The sequence below is a fragment of the Maniola jurtina genome, chromosome 3 (assembly GCF_905333055.1).
Source record: "Maniola jurtina chromosome 3, ilManJurt1.1, whole genome shotgun sequence".
In the NCBI taxonomy this organism is placed as follows: Eukaryota; Metazoa; Arthropoda; class Insecta; order Lepidoptera; family Nymphalidae; genus Maniola; species Maniola jurtina.
The window spans coordinates 7,582,044-7,600,729 of NC_060031.1; the positions used below are offsets into that span (position 1 = coordinate 7,582,044).

Sequence of the window (18,686 nt, forward strand, 5' to 3'; positions counted from 1 at the left end):
ATTCAAAGATTTTTGATAGAAAAAGGGAATTTGGTCTTAGAAAGCGTGTCATCAGTTTAAGGTGGAAGCGACGGCCCTGCCCACGAAATTCAAATTTAATTTGGTTTTTCGCAATTCGTAAACTAATACGACAACGTAGACTTATGGTATTTTAATTGCAAGAATGGCAGTACCATCCTCACAGGTTTATATAAAAATCTTTACTTGAAAGGGTCCAGTTTAAGAAATTAATCCTAGTATCGACTAATTTGTGAGAATAGTCGATACTAGAATTAATTCCCTAATGAACGTCACCACACCCGGCCCTTAGGCTTCCTCATCCAGCTTCTTTCGCCATTCTTATTTGCTTCATTTTCGAATCTAGTATTTAAGCATTTCTTCTACAAAACCTTGTAATGAAACTTATCAGAAATCGCGATTGCTTCACTCACGATATTATTCGGCATCTGCATACTGAATTACCTGCCTGTTCCGCTTTCCCTAATTATTTATTATCGTTTCTGTGAAATTAAAGAAAAAAAAATGCGTTCGCTTCGCTATACAGCGACTGACTGTAAGTATAACTTCGATTTTAACCAATGTTGCTTGTAGAAAAATAAAATTAATAAATAACATGCAAAACGATGCATTGTTTGCACCTAATTAATTGTAGCGGTAGCACTCAGAATGCTGTAGTCCGATAGCATCTCCGATATACTTGACTGGAGTGGCCTTCTTGGAATATATCGAACCTCGAGAAAATATAAGAACCTAGTCTTCTTGAGACTTTGGCATCGAAATATTTTTGTTTATGTTTTTCACATGATAAATTGAAGTAGGTACAAAGTGAAACAAACTGAATAGTAGCTACAAATTGAAGTTGTTAGTTGATGTTTTCTAATGCACGGAATACTTATTGCCATTGGATATACCTACAATATAATCCGGGTGCTGTGATTATGAGTCTCGATGAAGTTCTCTTTATTCGGGCTATTTCTGAGTTATTAAAGCTTATCAAAGCATAATATTTTGTCGCTCAGTCTCCGAAGGCAGTGGCTTGCATGCGTACGTACAAACAATTATGCTAGCTGCTAAGTAGTGGATTGCAAAACGTATCTCATCCATTTCCATACTTAATTTATTAGGTACTTGAATGGATTGACAACATTATTCACCTATCTATATCAATATGTACTAATATGAAATATCCATACATAAGATTATATAAATGCATGCGAAATATGCATGACTGCTACCTTTTCACGGCCCATCGGCCCACCGCTTTTGAAGAAAGCACAGCGAAAGCTGGCGTCCCGGGGACAGACATAGGCTACTTTTGTCTCGGAAAATCAGTTTCCGCGGAATTTTTAAAGGCCCTTCCGTTTAACTGATTTTGACGAAACTTTGTACAGAGATAGCTTGCGTCCCGGAGACAGACATAGATTACTGGAAATTATCCTAGAAAATCAAAGAGTTTCAACGGGAAAAACAAAATCAATTTTTTGAAACCTATTTCGCGCGGTGCGGTCAACATCTAGAAATATATAAAACATAGGATAATTTTTATCCCTTGTATAGGTTCCCACTTCCTAGTTCCTACTGGATTGCTAAAAATGCTTAGACGGGGACGTAGTTGAAAAGCTAATCGCTCATAAAGGCTACGCACCTCTCAAGCACGCACAGCCCATGATATAGCCCATCATAGAGACCCGCGAAGCAGGCGGTGCGGGCGGCCGGGGCTGCGCCACGCGCCTGTCGCGGGCCGGCGCGCGCGACACCGCGCCCGGGCTCCGCGCGCCACGCCGCGCCTCCACTCAACCCTCCCGCGCCCGCCCTGCGCGCCCCGGCCGCGGCACCGACACCGACTCCACATTGTACATGCTTTTTAATGATGACTTTTTAATTAAGCCGCGGAAACTTTGCTTCTCGTCCATGATATTGGGAAAGCTCTTCACTTTCTTAAGACCAGGTGATTTATCGTAGACTGTTATAAAATATCATAAAAATCAAAGTAAGATACAGACTGCAATGTCAAATCGTTAAAATCAAATGAGTTTTCAAAAATAAAATATTAACGAAGTAACTAGTGTAGGTAAATAAAGTTTCAAGTTATGAGTCCTTCAAAGTTTTTAATAAAATTTACTATGAAAGTAAATTCGACGAGTCCTTCCAAGTTTCTAATAAAACTTACTATGAAAGTAAGTTCGACCTGTCAAGTCTAATAAATCAGGTTCAGCGAACAACATAAAAAAGTTACTTAAGAAAAAAGTGCTAAAGAATAATTTAAAAGTTTTCTTTCTTAAAAATGTAGTATAGTTTTTTTATAGCGCCATGGGAAAAATACTCGGTGCACCGTGCGCGATGGCGTGCTGCGGCCGCTGGGATCGATATTGCCTGCTAAGTTCGCGCCTCGCAACCCATTACGGACCATTACTAACATACGGTGCTGTTATATATTTTTGATACTAGCCTATTTAATATCTTTGGCGAAGTTTAAAGTGCAAATTTGAGGAGAAAAGCCGTTCACAACACGTATGAGCCAAAGTGGGACAAACCAAAATAATTTTAGCGGTGAATAATAACACAATAACGCAATTTAAAATATACAAGGACACTTCAAATTATGCAGATCTATCTATACTTTGGTTATGTTTTAGAACACCTGCGACGCTGCGACACATTTCGTATTACCCTCGAGTGTGTAATTGGTCATTATGGTCGTGAGAAGAGATCGTCGGCGACACGGAGCCGGGACTACAGAGGTCGGGATTGTGGGGAATATCGAGGATACCGCAGGTGCGTGAACGGCGGAGCAGGCGAGTGAGGTTAGGTCTGCGGACTCGGAGCGCAGGCGGGCGCGGGCGCGGGCGGGCCAGCACTGAGGCGCGCGCCGGCCGCCGCGCCCGCCCCGGCCCCGCGCCTGCAGCGCCCCTGCCGACACTCGATCTAGACTTTGTACAGCACCCCCTATATACTGGAAGCTTTAGAACCGCGATACAGGACGAAAAGCGTCCTCTTCCGAGACTTCAGCTATCATGATACAATACGCACCTACCTACCAACCTTCTCGCATATAGCTATGAATATTTCAACAACTAGATAGAAATCTTTGCTCAATATTTTGCCAGATATTAATTATTATTATTAATAAATAATATATGAATACATATTCCTATTAGTGGTAACAGCGGTTGAATGTTAAATAAAGCGGTGATAGCCTAGTGGTCGATGTCGTCCGTCGATCCAGATTCCTATACACGCGTGTACATGGCAGAAACTTTAAAATGGAGCTTCTCTCTCTACATAAATAAAATGGCAACAGAACATATCAGTCTGTGCTTGAAAAGGTAATTAATTCTAATGTCTGTCTTGTGGTGACGTCACGTGCGGCTGCGGTGCACGTCGGCTTCGGCAGAGGGCGCAGCGGCGAGGGTCAACGCTCGGATCGTCCTGCCAGGAAGCCGCTAATACCCGCCACGCGTGGCTTTCCTTGCTTCATGAATACGCGCAACACGTTTCCGTCTTTTTACCCGAACGTCACTCAACCAAAAAGGGGATAGGGTGAAAGCATTACAATTTACAAGTGCAGCTGTGCAAAGCTTTCACGTTTGCATACAACGAGTAGTGGCTATGAAATATGAATAGCGTCTTGAAAAACGTTTTATGAATCCATACAGGTACAGTTTTTAACAGACTAAAGGACTGATAACATTTTAATAGGCATAAAGGTTTTGCCCAAGTCTAACCCTCCGCATTGGTAATAAAAGTTTTGACAATGAGTCGCCATCCTTATCCTATCCATCCCTTAAAGCTTTTATTTAAACTTATTCCACGCGGGCGAAGTCGTGGGCAAAAGCTAGCAAGTTATATTGGTATTTTCATTTAAGTTTTAGATCACTCTTTCCAGTGCAAACAACGCATGGAAATCAGAACTAAGGATACTTCGCAGAATAACCCGTCATACAATGTAAAATTACGTTCTTACTAGAAATGTAATGTAAACGTAACATGCGTTGTGTTGCAATAACATTGACACGAAATACGCATTACACAAAAAAAAAATTATTAGAAATTCTTTTTCTATGTTCAAATGCTCAAATGGTTCCATTCAGTTGCCTAAAATTACTGACTCATCTGCCGAGAAGGTATCGGTCAAGGTGATAGTAGCTAATCAAATCATAATATACAAGCACTGACTGAAATAAAGTATTATAGATTATGTATACACCTCCAAAAAACGCACGTCATTTAGCTTCAGAGTTTGTGGCATGTTACAAGTATTTTTCTGGCCTAGGTGCGTTTTTTTGGCTGTTTGCATGGCGTTGTGAGCCAATAACTTTAAATTAATTTAAAAAAAAAAAGATTCCGACGAATTGAAAACCTCCTCCTTTTTTGGAAATCGGTTAAAAAGCGCTTTTGGCCACGAAATCACTGTTTACATAAGTGAACCGTGGCTTAGTGGTCAAAAACGCTCCGGAAGCAATACCCAGGGGAGACGCAGGTTCGAATCCTGCCGGTTCCGCAATTTTTGATATGTATTGAAAATTATTTAATATATTTAAATTGTAAGTAAAACACTATCATGAAAATTTATGAATTCCACAGAATTCAAAATAAGTACATATATGTTTTGAAACTTTACAATCTAAGGCGTTTGTGCACTCATTAGTATTTGGTTCGTTTTCGTGATTCGTGAAAATACGATTCGAAGTGGCCGTCATGCCTATTTCATAACATTAGTATCTATTCGGTTTTAGGCCATTGATTTACATAAGTACATATGTGAGTTAGAAATAGGTGATCTTGTGTATTAATGTAGAAGTTTATATCTTTAATAGATGGATGACCAGGCAGACAAATACAAATTCACCCAAGCAGCCTCGAAGACCTCGCTTCGCTCGATCATAGATAGTGGAGTACCATTGCTGCTACCTCATTTAAAAGTCTGTGTTAATTTGATTTTGAATTTGTGAGTAAATATCAAAAGCAGAGCACATACCAATAACGTTGTTGTTCTGGTGGTGGTGATGCGCGGCGGCGGCGGCGGCCACGGCAGCGGCTAGCGCAGCCTGCTGCTGCGCTAGCTGCGCCGCCAGCTGCGCGTGGAGCGCCGCGTGCATGCCCTGCATCCGGTCCATGCCCGGACCGTCGCGCTCGCTCCGCGTCTCCTCCCCGTATGTCGGGGATTCCTCCTCATCTGCATCACAATTGATCAATTAAAGTTGAATTGTATTACAATGCCGACAGAGGTACGTCTTTCTTCAAATTCGTCCCTTTTCCCCGGGGAACGTTGTGACTGTGACACACAAAAAACTAAATGTTGATGTCAGGATTATATTATGTGTATCTTAGATGAATACTACTTCTATAATGTGTATTCAAAATTATGTGTCACCTAATGCGAAATATTTACCAGAGTGAAATTAATGTACATAGGTACTTTTATCAATTTGGTTGAGATTACAGAGAATTTGTGTACATGTTAACTAGCATTTAGGTTTCATAATTTATCGGTCCAATCCCATTTCAGTAGTTACAAATTTATAATTATGATAAATCTTATCTATATTTTATCCGAATTCATAATAATTTGTTTTACTGATTGAGAGCGCAGCTTAAGTGTAGTGTGACGTAGGTGGGTATAGGAAAGGGTTTTTGAAAATATTACATAGCATGTTTACTTCTACCTCCATCCACCACGCCATGTAAAGCAACTACCTATGTACTTTCTGTTTACTGGCAATGTGAATCGACCCTAAGGGAGTTAAATAGAGGATGATGTTAGATCCCATGGTGCACACAGCTAATTTTATTAATATAGGTATCAGTATGAAGTCGGCGATTATATATTATACAGGGTTCAGTTTTTATGCCTGTTTATATTATTAAACGTCACAATGCTGCAGTAGCAGATTTTATTTTTAAACGCTGCATCAAGTATATCCGTCTTGACATTTATTGAAACTGGAGACGCCCAGTTCTTACTCTAAGAGTCGCCCGCATAAACTGTACCTACTTTTCCTAACGTCATGATTCAATATAGTATATATAGCCAAGCCAGGTGTGCTGCAGTTTACAATGAATACAATAGAGTAAGTAAGTAACAATGATGGGAATAGATAATAGCATTCATGATGTTATAGTATTGTAACATAACATTGTCATAATAGCGGTTAGGTGTGTTGCGAACAGAGACAAGAAACACATTTAGGTATTAGTATACAAATTGTACAGAAAGATTTGATTCGGTTGACCGTGATTTGACCTGCTGCGGGGCGATTCGCTAACTCAGTGTCTAACATGATAGTCACATGTTCATTGACATTTTGGTTCGTTCTACATTGTTGCTTCATTAACTGAAATTAAAATATTTTTTCATTGACACCCTTCAATGGAATAAAAATAAATGTCAAATGAGCTCGGCGGCTATAATCATTCAGTTAGACACTGAGTTAGCGAATCATTAGGCTGAGCATTCTTACTGTGATCTTTGCCAAACTGATAACATGAATAACGATAGTGAAATAGAAATAAATTAATACTAGATTCACGATTTTGGGATTGCAGTATTGGCTAAAAATGTATAACTCCCAATTTGTGTTCAACTAGTGACATCTCGGTTTTGCACGAACAACTTGAGAGAAACTATTTTACGCACGTCAGGGAAGCTCTCAAATGGGACGATTTTTTCGACTTAATTCACAAATTATCTTTATAATAATTCATACCGGTAACTTATATTCTCAAAATGTTCCTAAATCATAGTCCATAACAGAATGGGTCACTATCGGTTAAGCAACGTGGACTCCAGTCAATTTTTGGATTTATAAAAAGGTACTTATGGCTTGTATCGATAGTAATAACGTTACATCCCTAGATAATACTATCGCGATATATTCGGTAATCTGAGGCGATATGATTCAGCGTGTCGTAATTTTTGTCGAAATAATATTTCATGAAAAATCATTTAAATAAGCATTACAAGACCGAGGCGAGTGGAAGTTCCTAGAAGAGACCTATGACAAGCAGTAGACATCTCTCGGTAGACGATGATGATGGTAATTGGTAGTCCAGGATCCAAGTCCAGTCTATAAAAAAAATTATCAACCCACGGTACGATATGTAGTTATCATATAGTTAGTACATTATATTATTGTAACTTACTAGCTTCGGGTACAGGGGTCACTGGACTCTCGGGCAGAAGGATTCCTTTTTGGACTAACTCATCTCTATTTGCTCGGACGGATATCTTCCTTTCTAATTCTGCAAACCATAGAAACGAATTAATATTTTCCTACTTATTTAGATAAAAGTTTTAAAAAGAAATGAGTGATTTTGCGAAATTTTTATCTGAAAGTTTTCCTTTTCTTCATGATACCGAAGAATAACGAAGACTGATATGCATGGATAATATTTTTTTACGTTTAACTTATGCATTTTAAACTTAGATATATATTTTAAATTATACATTTGATTTGTACCCTCCGCAATATTCTTTAGCATCTTTCTTTATACATACCTATATCTATTAATTTCAGGTTTTGTTTTACAGACTCCAAAATCTTAAGCAGGATAGTGATTGTACTTACTTCTAGATGCTTCTTCGAACTTCTCTGACTTTTTTTTCCGTTTCCATTTCCACGGTTTGAAAAGCCTACCAAACGCTGAGAATTTGGACTTTGTTCGCTCCGCGGGGGGTGTTCGCGCACCTGAGCCAAGGCTGTTCGTTCGTACTGCTGAACCATTTTGTTTTTTGGCTGTAAACAAAAATATTTCATTAATTATAATATTCAAAATATCAGAGCTATTAATGCTAATAAAGTTTACATATGTAATTTACCATTAAGGTAAGTGACATAATTTTAATATTCCTGAATCTCAAAAGCCTCTGAATACAGATTCGTCAATCCTATAAGTATAAGTAGTTTAAACGAGCAATTCTTCTCGTAAACTATTTTAACGATTTGAATGTAATGTTGTATTTAGATACCTAATGTTTTACTTTCTAAAATAAAGATAGAAGACTAAAAACTCCTTGAATTCTTATATAACCAATGGATTTGTCTAAAAATGCTTATCTCTCTGATATTCTTTCTAGTGGCAATAACGTTTTCATAGTTTCGACATTCTGCATTTGCACTACCGGCAATCGGTTGACCGTGAATTGCTTGCTGCTCTACTGATTAATACGCATAATACCTTTCATGACCTTAGACATTATGTCAACAGCAATTGCAAAACTTCGTCTACCCACCTATTTGTTCGAAATTCTTAGAATGGTTTATCCGAATGATGAGTTAATTGGCAAATAGATAGGTACCTATTTACTGCTTTATCGTTTGTTGGTGATAGATAATTGTACTATGTATTTATCCCCTAAATTCGTTTTCCATGGCTAGAGGGCCGATATAACAAGTTTTTAGGGATGGTGCCTACTAGTCTAATCGGCAACTTTATTTCTAAGCCAAAACGCGCGCTTAGCATGGGAACTTGTATGAAATACACGTATGTGACGTCATAAACATTTGATTATTTAATATATTTAATATTCTATATATTCAATATAATATAATTTTATATATTAATATATTTTATATAATTAATTTGGTAATTGTTTAGTTCAAATCGATTAAAATGGTTAGCATACTTAACACGCTTAATGGACGTAGTTTTTTAATAATTATTTATTTTTGCCATAGGCACCACTCCAATTACAAACTAAGTAGAGTTAGTGGTAGTTAAATATACAAATTAATTTATGCGAATATTTACTTACCTACCCTATTTCATGTGACGTATTACATATAATTAATACATATTATTATTAATATAATAGCAATGAAGCAAAAAAATAAAACATACATTTATTAATTATTTATTATTACGTTTTTTGGGAATACCAAAGGATATGCTATCAAGTATCAACAATTACATAATAATATATCACAACTTTAGGTAGGTAGTTACAGCTACATATTTTACTAGTAGTTTTTCCTTGTGGCTTCTTCCTAGTTAATTTAGTTTTGTCTTAAATCCTCTTAGAATTTCTTAAAATCCTTTCTTAGTAAAGGTCTGAGTTATAGTAATAGATAGACCCTTCATACAAAATCTCATGTTTTTAGACCCAGTGGTTTGAGCTTGTAGTTCAGTCAGTTTCTCTTTTATAAGGTAGACTAAGTATAAAGATAGAATCAGTATATTTCACAGGCTAGTCAAACAGTCATTTGATTACGGCTTACGGCTGAAAATCATTTAAGAAAGATGGCTGTTATTTTATAAGCCAAAAGATAAGAAAAACTAGTTGTAGTTTTTCTTATCTTTTGGCTTATATAGTCATTCGATTGTATTGACCGAATTGCAGCAACAATCTCTAAAACCTGCTGATATTTCGTAACAACTTAGACCTTCAGAACGACACTGAAATACATATATGTACGAGATCTGTTATACGTATAAACGTGCCTAAGTATAACCACTACAAGCTTACATTTATATCGAGTAGACAAACTTACATATCGATAGTTAGTGGCCCCATTATGTCGAGTCTATTGTTAAGAATGTCCGTGTAAATTACATAGAATAGTAACCAAAGGAAACAATTCAGGTGGTACCTATATATTGATATAATATTCAATCATATTATTGATGAATGAATATCGGTGAAAAATTTCGTCAATACCGAACAATCTTTAGCTCCACTCGAATCTCAAAAGAACTTTTCATACGGTTCAGCGATCATGACTGACATATATTTAACGATGAGTTACGATGGTCGATGTCGACGTAATGAAGGTCGATGTCCAGGTTACGAAAGCCAACTTTGAGGTAACGAAGGTTGATGTGTATCATGGTAACGAAGGTCGACTTTGAGGTAACCTAAATCGACTTTTATATCGAGGTAACGAAAATCGATTTCGAGGTTACGAGCGTTGACTTCGAGGTCGTGAATTTCGATATCGAGGATGCGAAAATTGATTTCGAAGTAACGATGGTCGGTGTCAACTGTCAAGGTTACGAACGTCGACTTTGAGGTAGCGATGCTTGGTGACGAGTTAACAAAAATCGACTTCGAGGTTACGAATGTCGATTTTGAGGTAACGATGGTCGAAGCGGAGGTTACAAAGAACGATTTCGAGGTAATGAAATTCAATATCGAGGTAAACGAAGGACGGCTTAGAAGTAAAGAAGGACGATATTGAGGTAACGATGGTCAATTTCGAAGTGACAAAGGTCGATCTCTAGGTTACGAAAGTCGATGTCTTGGGCGAATGTCGACTTCGAGAAAACGAAAATCGACTTTGAGGTAACGAAGTTCGATGTTGAGGTTACGAACGTCAACTTAGAGGACATGATGTTCGATGGTGAGCAAACGAAGTTCGATGTAGAGGATACGAAACTCGGCTTTGGGGTAACGACGTTGTGTGTCGAGGTAGCGAAATACAGTGTCGAGGTAGCGAAACTCGATGTCGAGGTAACGATTTAAGAGGTCATACAAGTTTGATAAACATCACGGATATAAATGGTGCTGGATTCAGAGGATAAAGAGCAATTGTTCGATGCCAAATATGTCGGTCCGCTTGCGCTGAGTCGTTGTGTTATCTATTTATGGCACCTGAGAAACAAGTTATCGTGACCAAAAAAACGCAATATGGATATGGCTGGTGATGCTGTAGAAAGTGAGTACTAGCTTTACACATGCGAATTAGTAATTTAATAAAAAAACCGGTCAAGTGCGAGTCAGGCCTCGCTCTAACTTAGGGTTCTGTACATAATTATGTTTTTGATCACATCTTAAAAACTACTTTATGTATCGTTGTTTTCAGTATTTGTTGTTTAAATAACAGTATATGGTACCTAATATACCGAAATTTAATATATCTAATTAGTTAATTTTTGAGATAGACCCCGTCTCAAAAATGGTCTAAAAGTGACAACAACTTTGACGGCCCCCATTTCTTCATTTATCAAAAAAAAAAGAATAAAAATCTATTCTACTCTACTCAATAAGATCTAGACAATAATACCCCACATGCTGGGGTAAGAAAATATAATTTGATTTCTAAATCAATATTCGGTTTTGGGTCAACGTTCTACACTAAATATCAATTTTTTTTTCCAAATCAAGATTCATTTAATACTAAATTTGAAATCAAGATTCATTTACATATTTACTAGATGATCACTCATTTATACTAGCTAGAGAATCATGACACGCGGACAGACAGACAGACAGACAGTAGACTGGCATTAATAGGGTTTCATTTTACCCTTTGGGTACAGAACCCTAAAACTGACTTGAAATTCAGAATTTGCAATATAAAGGAATTTGCATTACTGTGAGTGACCAACATGTTAACTTTCATAATCAACTCAGACTTGTGAACTATATTTTTAAACTAGATGATGCCCGCAGCTTCGCCCGCGTGGATTGGTTAGATCCTGCAGCATCAGGATTGAGGAGTTGGAATCCAATTTTTTTATGGAACAATGTCGCAAAGTTCCCTTAACGATTAAAAAAAATTACGCAAATCGGTTCAGAAATCTCGGAGATACGGATTCCGTAGATTACTACGGAATGGCTAAACCTATTTCGACGGGACTTTCACAGACAAGAAGAGGATTAAACAAGGAGTAACATAGGCTACTTTTTTAACCAACTTTGAAAAATGGAGTTGTGTTTTTCTACCTATGTACAGTACACTGATATCTCCGACATTTATGAACCGATTTGCGTAATTTTTTTTTAATCGTTAAGGGAACTTTGCGACATTGTTACGGGCTAGTGTCCGTTCAAACAGACACGACACTTCAATTTCATTTATTAGTATAGATGTTCTTATACACTACATACATAATATCACATTGGCTTGCAGTGTTTCACATAAAAGTATTAGGTGGGCTAAGGTGTGTTTATCATGTGCGATAGATAGTATGGAACCCTTCGTGTGCGAGACCGACTCGCATTTAAACGGTTTTAATATTTGCATATTAATCTTTATTCTTTTAAAATAACTCAAAAACGCAACCGAATATTGATCAATCCTTATATTATGATTCGCATGAATATAACTAGTGTTTATTTTCTGTACCAACTTCAGCCATATTATCATATTTTTTGATACCTCGTTTTTCAGACTCCATAAAAAGATAACGCAACCAGGGAAACGAAATTTTTGGCATCGGACGTTTGCTATTTATCCATAGTCGCTACATTTGTTGAGACCTCCTGATGTATTATTGAAAACAGAAAACCCAAAAATTACTTTGCTTTATTTCCTCAAGCTGATAGTTACTGGAATTTTGATGTAAACTGTACGATAAATATTTAACATCCATAAATACCTTCTTATCATTCTGTTCTAATTATTATCAGACCATTCTAGCGCGTACAAACAGCTGCCAAGATAAGAAAGAGGCAAATAAACTTGCATGATGAACGCGACAGTCAAGAATTTAGACCAACAATAAAGTTACACTTGTTTTATTTGCCTTTGTTACTTTTTAATCACTTATTTTACTGCGAATGTTTAGATTTTTTTAACGTTAAATAGGTTATTCTCGTGCTTTTCGGTGAATCGTTTTCAGGATTCTCGGTTGCAGAGGCTACGATCGCATTTCTCTCCAAAGTAGATGTAACTAAAACAATAGTAAGAAATTGCTCCATCAATTTAAGTTTGCGAACGTTAAGAAGAGTCAATACGTTTTAAAAAAAGCTTGTAATAAACTCTGTTATTGGTTTTTGTTTGTTGAACAGTAAAGTTGGTATCTTAAGATTTTGAAGATTTTTTGTGTCTTCTGAAAAATTACATACTTATGACAAGTTTTTTCTTGATTAATCGATTAAATTACATACTATTATATTTTGTTCGATCTCTACGACTCCACTTAACATTAATTGAACCAAAATATTCCGAAATTAAAGAGAGAAATTTCAATTTGGTTGTAGGTAAGTGCCACCGATTGCAGCACAATGGAGCTTGCTCATATAAATGAATCGTTAATAGTATATGTAACCATTGCATTGATAACGTATGATAGAGATGCATCGTGCGTAACGGTTACAGTTTTCTGGCTTTCTTCTAAATGCTCTTGACGTATCTATTCTATTCGTTTTGTACCAAACCAAGTCATTGTCGTTTTACCAAGTTTGGGATATCAACGCTCAGCTTGTAGATTATATTTAGTACCTGCTTTTGGAGTAAGTTTTGATTGACTAAAGGACTGTTGGATCAGATTTCATATCCAATTGAGCCCAAAAAAGTACCTGAGCTCAATGGGGCACTCATATAAAGAAACTAGCAGGAAAACTCAGCTCAGCAGCTTTTGCTGTCTGGAAAATTAGACAATTTACCGATGTTGAAACTGCTAGGCTTCTCGATTTTCCAGTATTAGCATACTTCCAGTAAGTATTACATCGTACTAAATCTTTTTGTGATTTATCGAGACTATTTTTATTTTGCAGAAGAGGGCCATTCGATCAATTTTTAAATCACTTTTTTCACTCGGATTTTTAAAGTATTAAAATTAATCTCTTTAACAAAGGGTAGATATCCAAAATTGATGATCCAAAGCATCATAAACTGGTTCTGAGACGCTTGTATGTCATCTGCGTAAAGTACGAATAGTTACAGACAATGACTTCTATGTATACATAGAAGTCATTGGTTACAGAAATCTTTTGCGAGCCTGAGATTCGTTTCATAATATGTTACTCAGTGCCGAAAGATTTTTAATTTTTTAATTAGCTCGAGACTATTATGATCAATTGATTAATTCCTTAATGATGAAATTGCGTGCAAGCAACCGGATGAGCTTTCCGTTGCTCACAAGATATTGTAGTAAATTGTAATATTGATAATATTGTTAGATATTGTAACTTTTAATGATTCGAAAAGAGTAACTGCCGAGTTAGTTATTTGCAAGCTCTTCTCAGTAGAATCTACTTGATGGTAGAGCTCTAGACGTTGTGTATCGTGACACAAGGTGTTCTTCATTATTTTTTTTAATTAAATTGAACAACGCCAGTCTTTAAAACAAATCTGAAATACTTTAGACAATATTTATCTTTCGTAGCGTGAAGATCTCCAGCAATTAGTTCTAAATGTTGGGATGATGCAACTATTGGTTTTTAATGTTTTATATCATATCATATAAAATAAAACTAAGTTATATATTCCAATACATATATAATCTACTTTTTAAAACTTTATTAGTTTAGTTCAAAATTTTCTTGTAGATATGCGCGTAAAGATTTTTTAAATGTAAGAAGGTACAGGAATGTTCTTGCCGCTTGGCTTGTGTCAATGTCCGAAGTTCATTACCGGTAAAATTTTGGGTTGGCCAGGATTTGAAACCGAAGTCTGACAAATTTTTATACTAAATGAAGTTAAGTAGGTAGGAACCTACTTCCAAAAATCCACAGATGAGGACAATAACAACATCAAGCAGAATATAAGTGGAAGATATAGAATTATTATCATTGACTGCATCAAATTATCATAAATTATACCGACAATAAATTACTTACGTTACAAACGTGATTTCTCTGCAACCTTACTTAGTTTCTTTATGAAACAGAAAATTTACCTGACCTGCTGCGTGCCTGATATTTCAACGGATAGGGGGGTAAGAGTATTAAGCCAACCCTCTAGAATTGTGGATTTCTATAGGATTATAGGGTACTAATAGAAAAACTAAAAATGTGTTCATCTTCAGTTCATTAACTTACCGGCAACAGCAACAGCAGCCACTTCTTTGGCCCCTACATGAAGGAAGTCTGTCAGTGATAGCGAGCTAGCAATCAGCTGCCTGCGCTCTTGGAAATCAAGATGGTCGAGGCTATTGGTCCTGGTACCGCGCACCGCTTGAGCGGGCGCGCTCAGCGACATGTCAACTACACACAGCCATGTCGCACGCACGACATCTTCGGTATTGACAACAAACACACCACTTCACTGGTAAACAGCACAACACAAAGACACACACGAATCAACGCAGGACGGCTATGATGATTATAATATTGTAATCATAGTACCTGCGTCGCGAGGGACGCACGGCGACGAACTGGCGCGCGGGTCGAGACGGGCGAGGCAGGGTGGGGGCCCGCCTGCCGCTGTCGCCCCTGCATGTTGCACTCAACGCGCCTCGTTCGCCGATCCATGCCATGACTGCCATGGTGACGGCGTACTTTAGCGACTGGCGATCCCTACGCGACGTACTACGTTACGGACTACGGTACAAGGAGTCACGAGGTTCTTAGTCACGATCGTTTGGTGGTTCGGCTTATTTGACGACCAGATAAACAATTTTATAGTTCGCTCTGAATCATTGGTGATTTAAACATGAAAGTATAGGACTTCAGATATTAAAGAGAAATAAATTATATCCCTACCTACCTACAAGAGGAATACTATAGAAAAAATAACATCAGCTTACTTAAGGACCGAATGAGAACTTTGATGAACGTGAAAATATTTAAGCAGGGACCTACCCATGTAGGTACATAATATAAACAAGTGTAAATTAAAAATTTATAACACCCCCGACGATCCAAAGTATTTGAGTTTTCCAAAACATCATTTTCAAATAAATAATTATGTATTTAGGCAACGTCCATCTTGACAGCTTGACATTTGTCTATTGACATAATATTATGAACCTAACGGTTATCTAACCTTCTTTTCTACAAGAAAACTAGAAAAGAGCTGATAACTCTTAAACGGCTGAACCAATTTTTTTAGATTATAGCTAAGAACACTCTCGATCAAGCCACCTTTCAAACAAAAAAAACTTAATTAAAATCGGTTCATTCGTTTAGGCGCTACGATGCCACAGACAGATACACAGATACACACGTCAAACTTATAACACCCCTCTTTTTGGGTCGGGGGTTAAAAAGACGATAATCGTCGATCTATTTTCTTTATCTCATGCATACCATATAATGGAGAATTCCACAACCTCCGCCATTTTATATTGTCGCATAAACTACGCTGTAAAGTAATGAATAAAACCAACAATGGATTAAAATGCGACGCAGTTAGCGACTCTTGGATCATTGATATTCAGTACACATTGTATACACCACTGTTAGAATTGTTTGCAGGTAGCGAGAATATATGGACGTGTAAAGTGCGGCGAACGTTCATCGGCACCGGCTTACCGGGTTTACCCCGCGTCACCCCCCCGCGGACCACCCCAGCCTCATCCCCGCATGATAATCGAGCAGGTGTATCATATTGTTGCATTCTTGAGTTTCTATAATCATTATTGTGTCAAACACTTGGCAGCTCTAATAGCTTCTCTTTAGTGATTTTTTTTTTTAATGGTTGACACAGACGCAGACGGACTGGACGAAACTATAAGCCAAAAGGCTTCGTTGATCCCTTGTTTTGCAACGGTACCCTAATAAAAGCTACGAAAGCATTATGGATAAGTAAGTGTAACTCCCAGACTCTAGAAGTAGATATCACTTGGTGGATAAGTACCTACTTACAACGTGCTTACCCATGTAATCAGTATTCATTAGTGATCGAATGTTGGGCTGTGGGCACTAAATCAGTGTTTCCACTTAATTAAGGATTTCACCCTATTTTAGGGCGAAACGAATAAAATTATGTACCTTTAGGACGTTTCTAATGTAGACAAGGATTTAGGGTAAAAAGTAAAATCGAACTACAGCCCTATTTTATGTACCTACCTACCTAATGTCAATTTTGTATCTTTTTAGATTAATCAAAGGGGGTGATAGGCTCTAAAAAGAATAGAAAGAGACAGAATGCAATTTTTTTAAAATTGCGGGATAATAGCGTATTTTTTATAGGTTTAAAAACTAATTGGTTCTTATAAGACTGAGAGGTAGAAAATTTTGGAAAAGATAACCAAACACTTTCTAGGACCATGGAATGATATTAAAAACGAGAAATGATATTGTTAAACGTGAAATAATTGTTACACCTGATACGCCCTAAAAGTTGTATAAATACTTAGTTACCTTGATTTATCAAGGTAAGTATTTATATCAAATTGTATTTAGGCGAATTTCTATAGAAACAAGGATAAACCACTATCTTAGTGGAAACACGGCACCAGATACTATTAGGTACATATACCTACCGCTTGTAGTCATATAAGTAGATATGATAGGTACGCAGATTTTATACAGAAATCAAATTTTACAATTTCATTACAAGGATCTCGCTATAACGACCTATCAGTTCTATAAAACATTCAAAATTCCTCACAACTTACATGTTGTTGTGTCATTATCTAGCTCCCCACTCTCACTCCTAATATCATCGTCGATAGGTCTATGTCTAGTTTTGGATATGTTAGCTTTGAGCACTGAATCATCCATTATGTACCACAGCGTACACATAACCCGGCACATGAAACTTCATTTAATTAAGAGTTTTTATAACTGGGTAGTCCAAATAAAACGAAACGCGATTTACAACTAAGGCATTGGCACGGAGACGGTATAGATTAGATAACAAATTGATAACGTGACGATATTTCTATTTGCTTCTTTACAGAACAAATCAGTTTAAATTATAATAGTACTTATTATGTATATAATGAAGTCATAATAGTCATAATATATTCTACCTGAAAAGTTATAAAAAATGTCGCATGCCGCGGCACCTCTACGTACATCAAAACTTCGACACCGAACTGCCGACTAACCGAAAAACTATGGCTTTGGATTTTTTTGGATGTAACATCCTGTTTCTGATCCCTCACTTGATCATTATCTGTACGGTAAAGCTGACTACTACTACTAGTAATTATGCTTTATATGTATTAATATTCAGAGCATAATAATCCCTTCTAAATCTTCTGTGGATTATCAAAAAAAAATTGTCATTCTCCCTACTTTCTGAAAAAAGTGTTTTGTTGAGTTGAACAGTTTTATGCGATGTGTACAAACACAGTACAAAAATTATTAAATATATTATTGTGGATGCGGATGGACAAACTCTACGGCCCTTATAGTGATAAGCAGCAGATTTTTTTCTACCTAAGGACCTAATTATTCTTTTACATCTAAATGAATTTCTGATTTACGTAAGGATTTCACTCTAAGTTATGATTGGTCACCTGGCCCTCAAATTCCCGCCCGGGTGTTTCCTGGCGGCGAACACGAATGACAAAGAAAACAAACATCTATTTGAACGGAATGTTCTTTATGGGTAATATCAGCACCCGTTATCTGCAAAAGCCACCATGATCCGAACTTTATAGTCGCTGATCGTTCCTCCCTGTGCTGAGAACAATACGGATAGAAACTTTCAGCTTTTATAAAATAATAACGAAGGTCTGGCACGCGCTGGCGCTGGCTGGCTGGCTATTGCACAGAGAATTTAACATCTAGTGGTCTGTGATCCACTTTTCTATACACAGGATTGTGATGTTTTACCAGGGAGCTCAAAATCAGCTTAAATTATTACTAGGTGTGCGTTTTACCAGCGATACTGTATTGTAATATAAGAGGATTAAATGAGGTAGGTACCTATAAAAGCTATGTCAACGTGTACACGGGTTGATTGAGCGTGTAACCTTTTATATATTTATTAATAGACATACTTTGTCCTAGAAATTTAATCAAGCGTATTTTCAAGCACAAACCCAGTTAAGCGTATAATAAGCGGCGAAGCCTGAATAAAAGTAATAGAGAATTTAAAATCCAGCATGTTGTGTTATCGGAA

The 18,686-nt window shown here is 37.0% G+C and overlaps 1 protein-coding gene across 7 annotated transcripts in view; it reads right to left on the minus strand.

Annotated features, from left to right (window-relative positions):
- LOC123880827 (phosphatase and actin regulator 4) overlaps window positions 1–18,686 on the minus strand; it is a 72,638-nt gene that overhangs the window by 41,949 nt on the left and 12,003 nt on the right. For 5 of the 7 annotated variants that reach the window (XM_045929161.1, XM_045929158.1, XM_045929164.1 and 2 more), the window contains 3 exons: window positions 7,569–7,736; window positions 7,144–7,242; window positions 4,979–5,176 (listed from right to left, as the gene is read on the minus strand). In XM_045929161.1, the coding sequence (XP_045785117.1) occupies window positions 4,979–5,176; window positions 7,144–7,242; window positions 7,569–7,736 (465 nt within the window). Of the gene's footprint in view, window positions 1–4,978; window positions 5,177–7,143; window positions 7,243–7,568; window positions 7,737–14,707; window positions 15,071–17,229; window positions 17,436–18,686 lie in introns of those variants that run through there. The other 2 variants (XM_045929162.1, XM_045929160.1) reach the window with 2 other exon arrangements.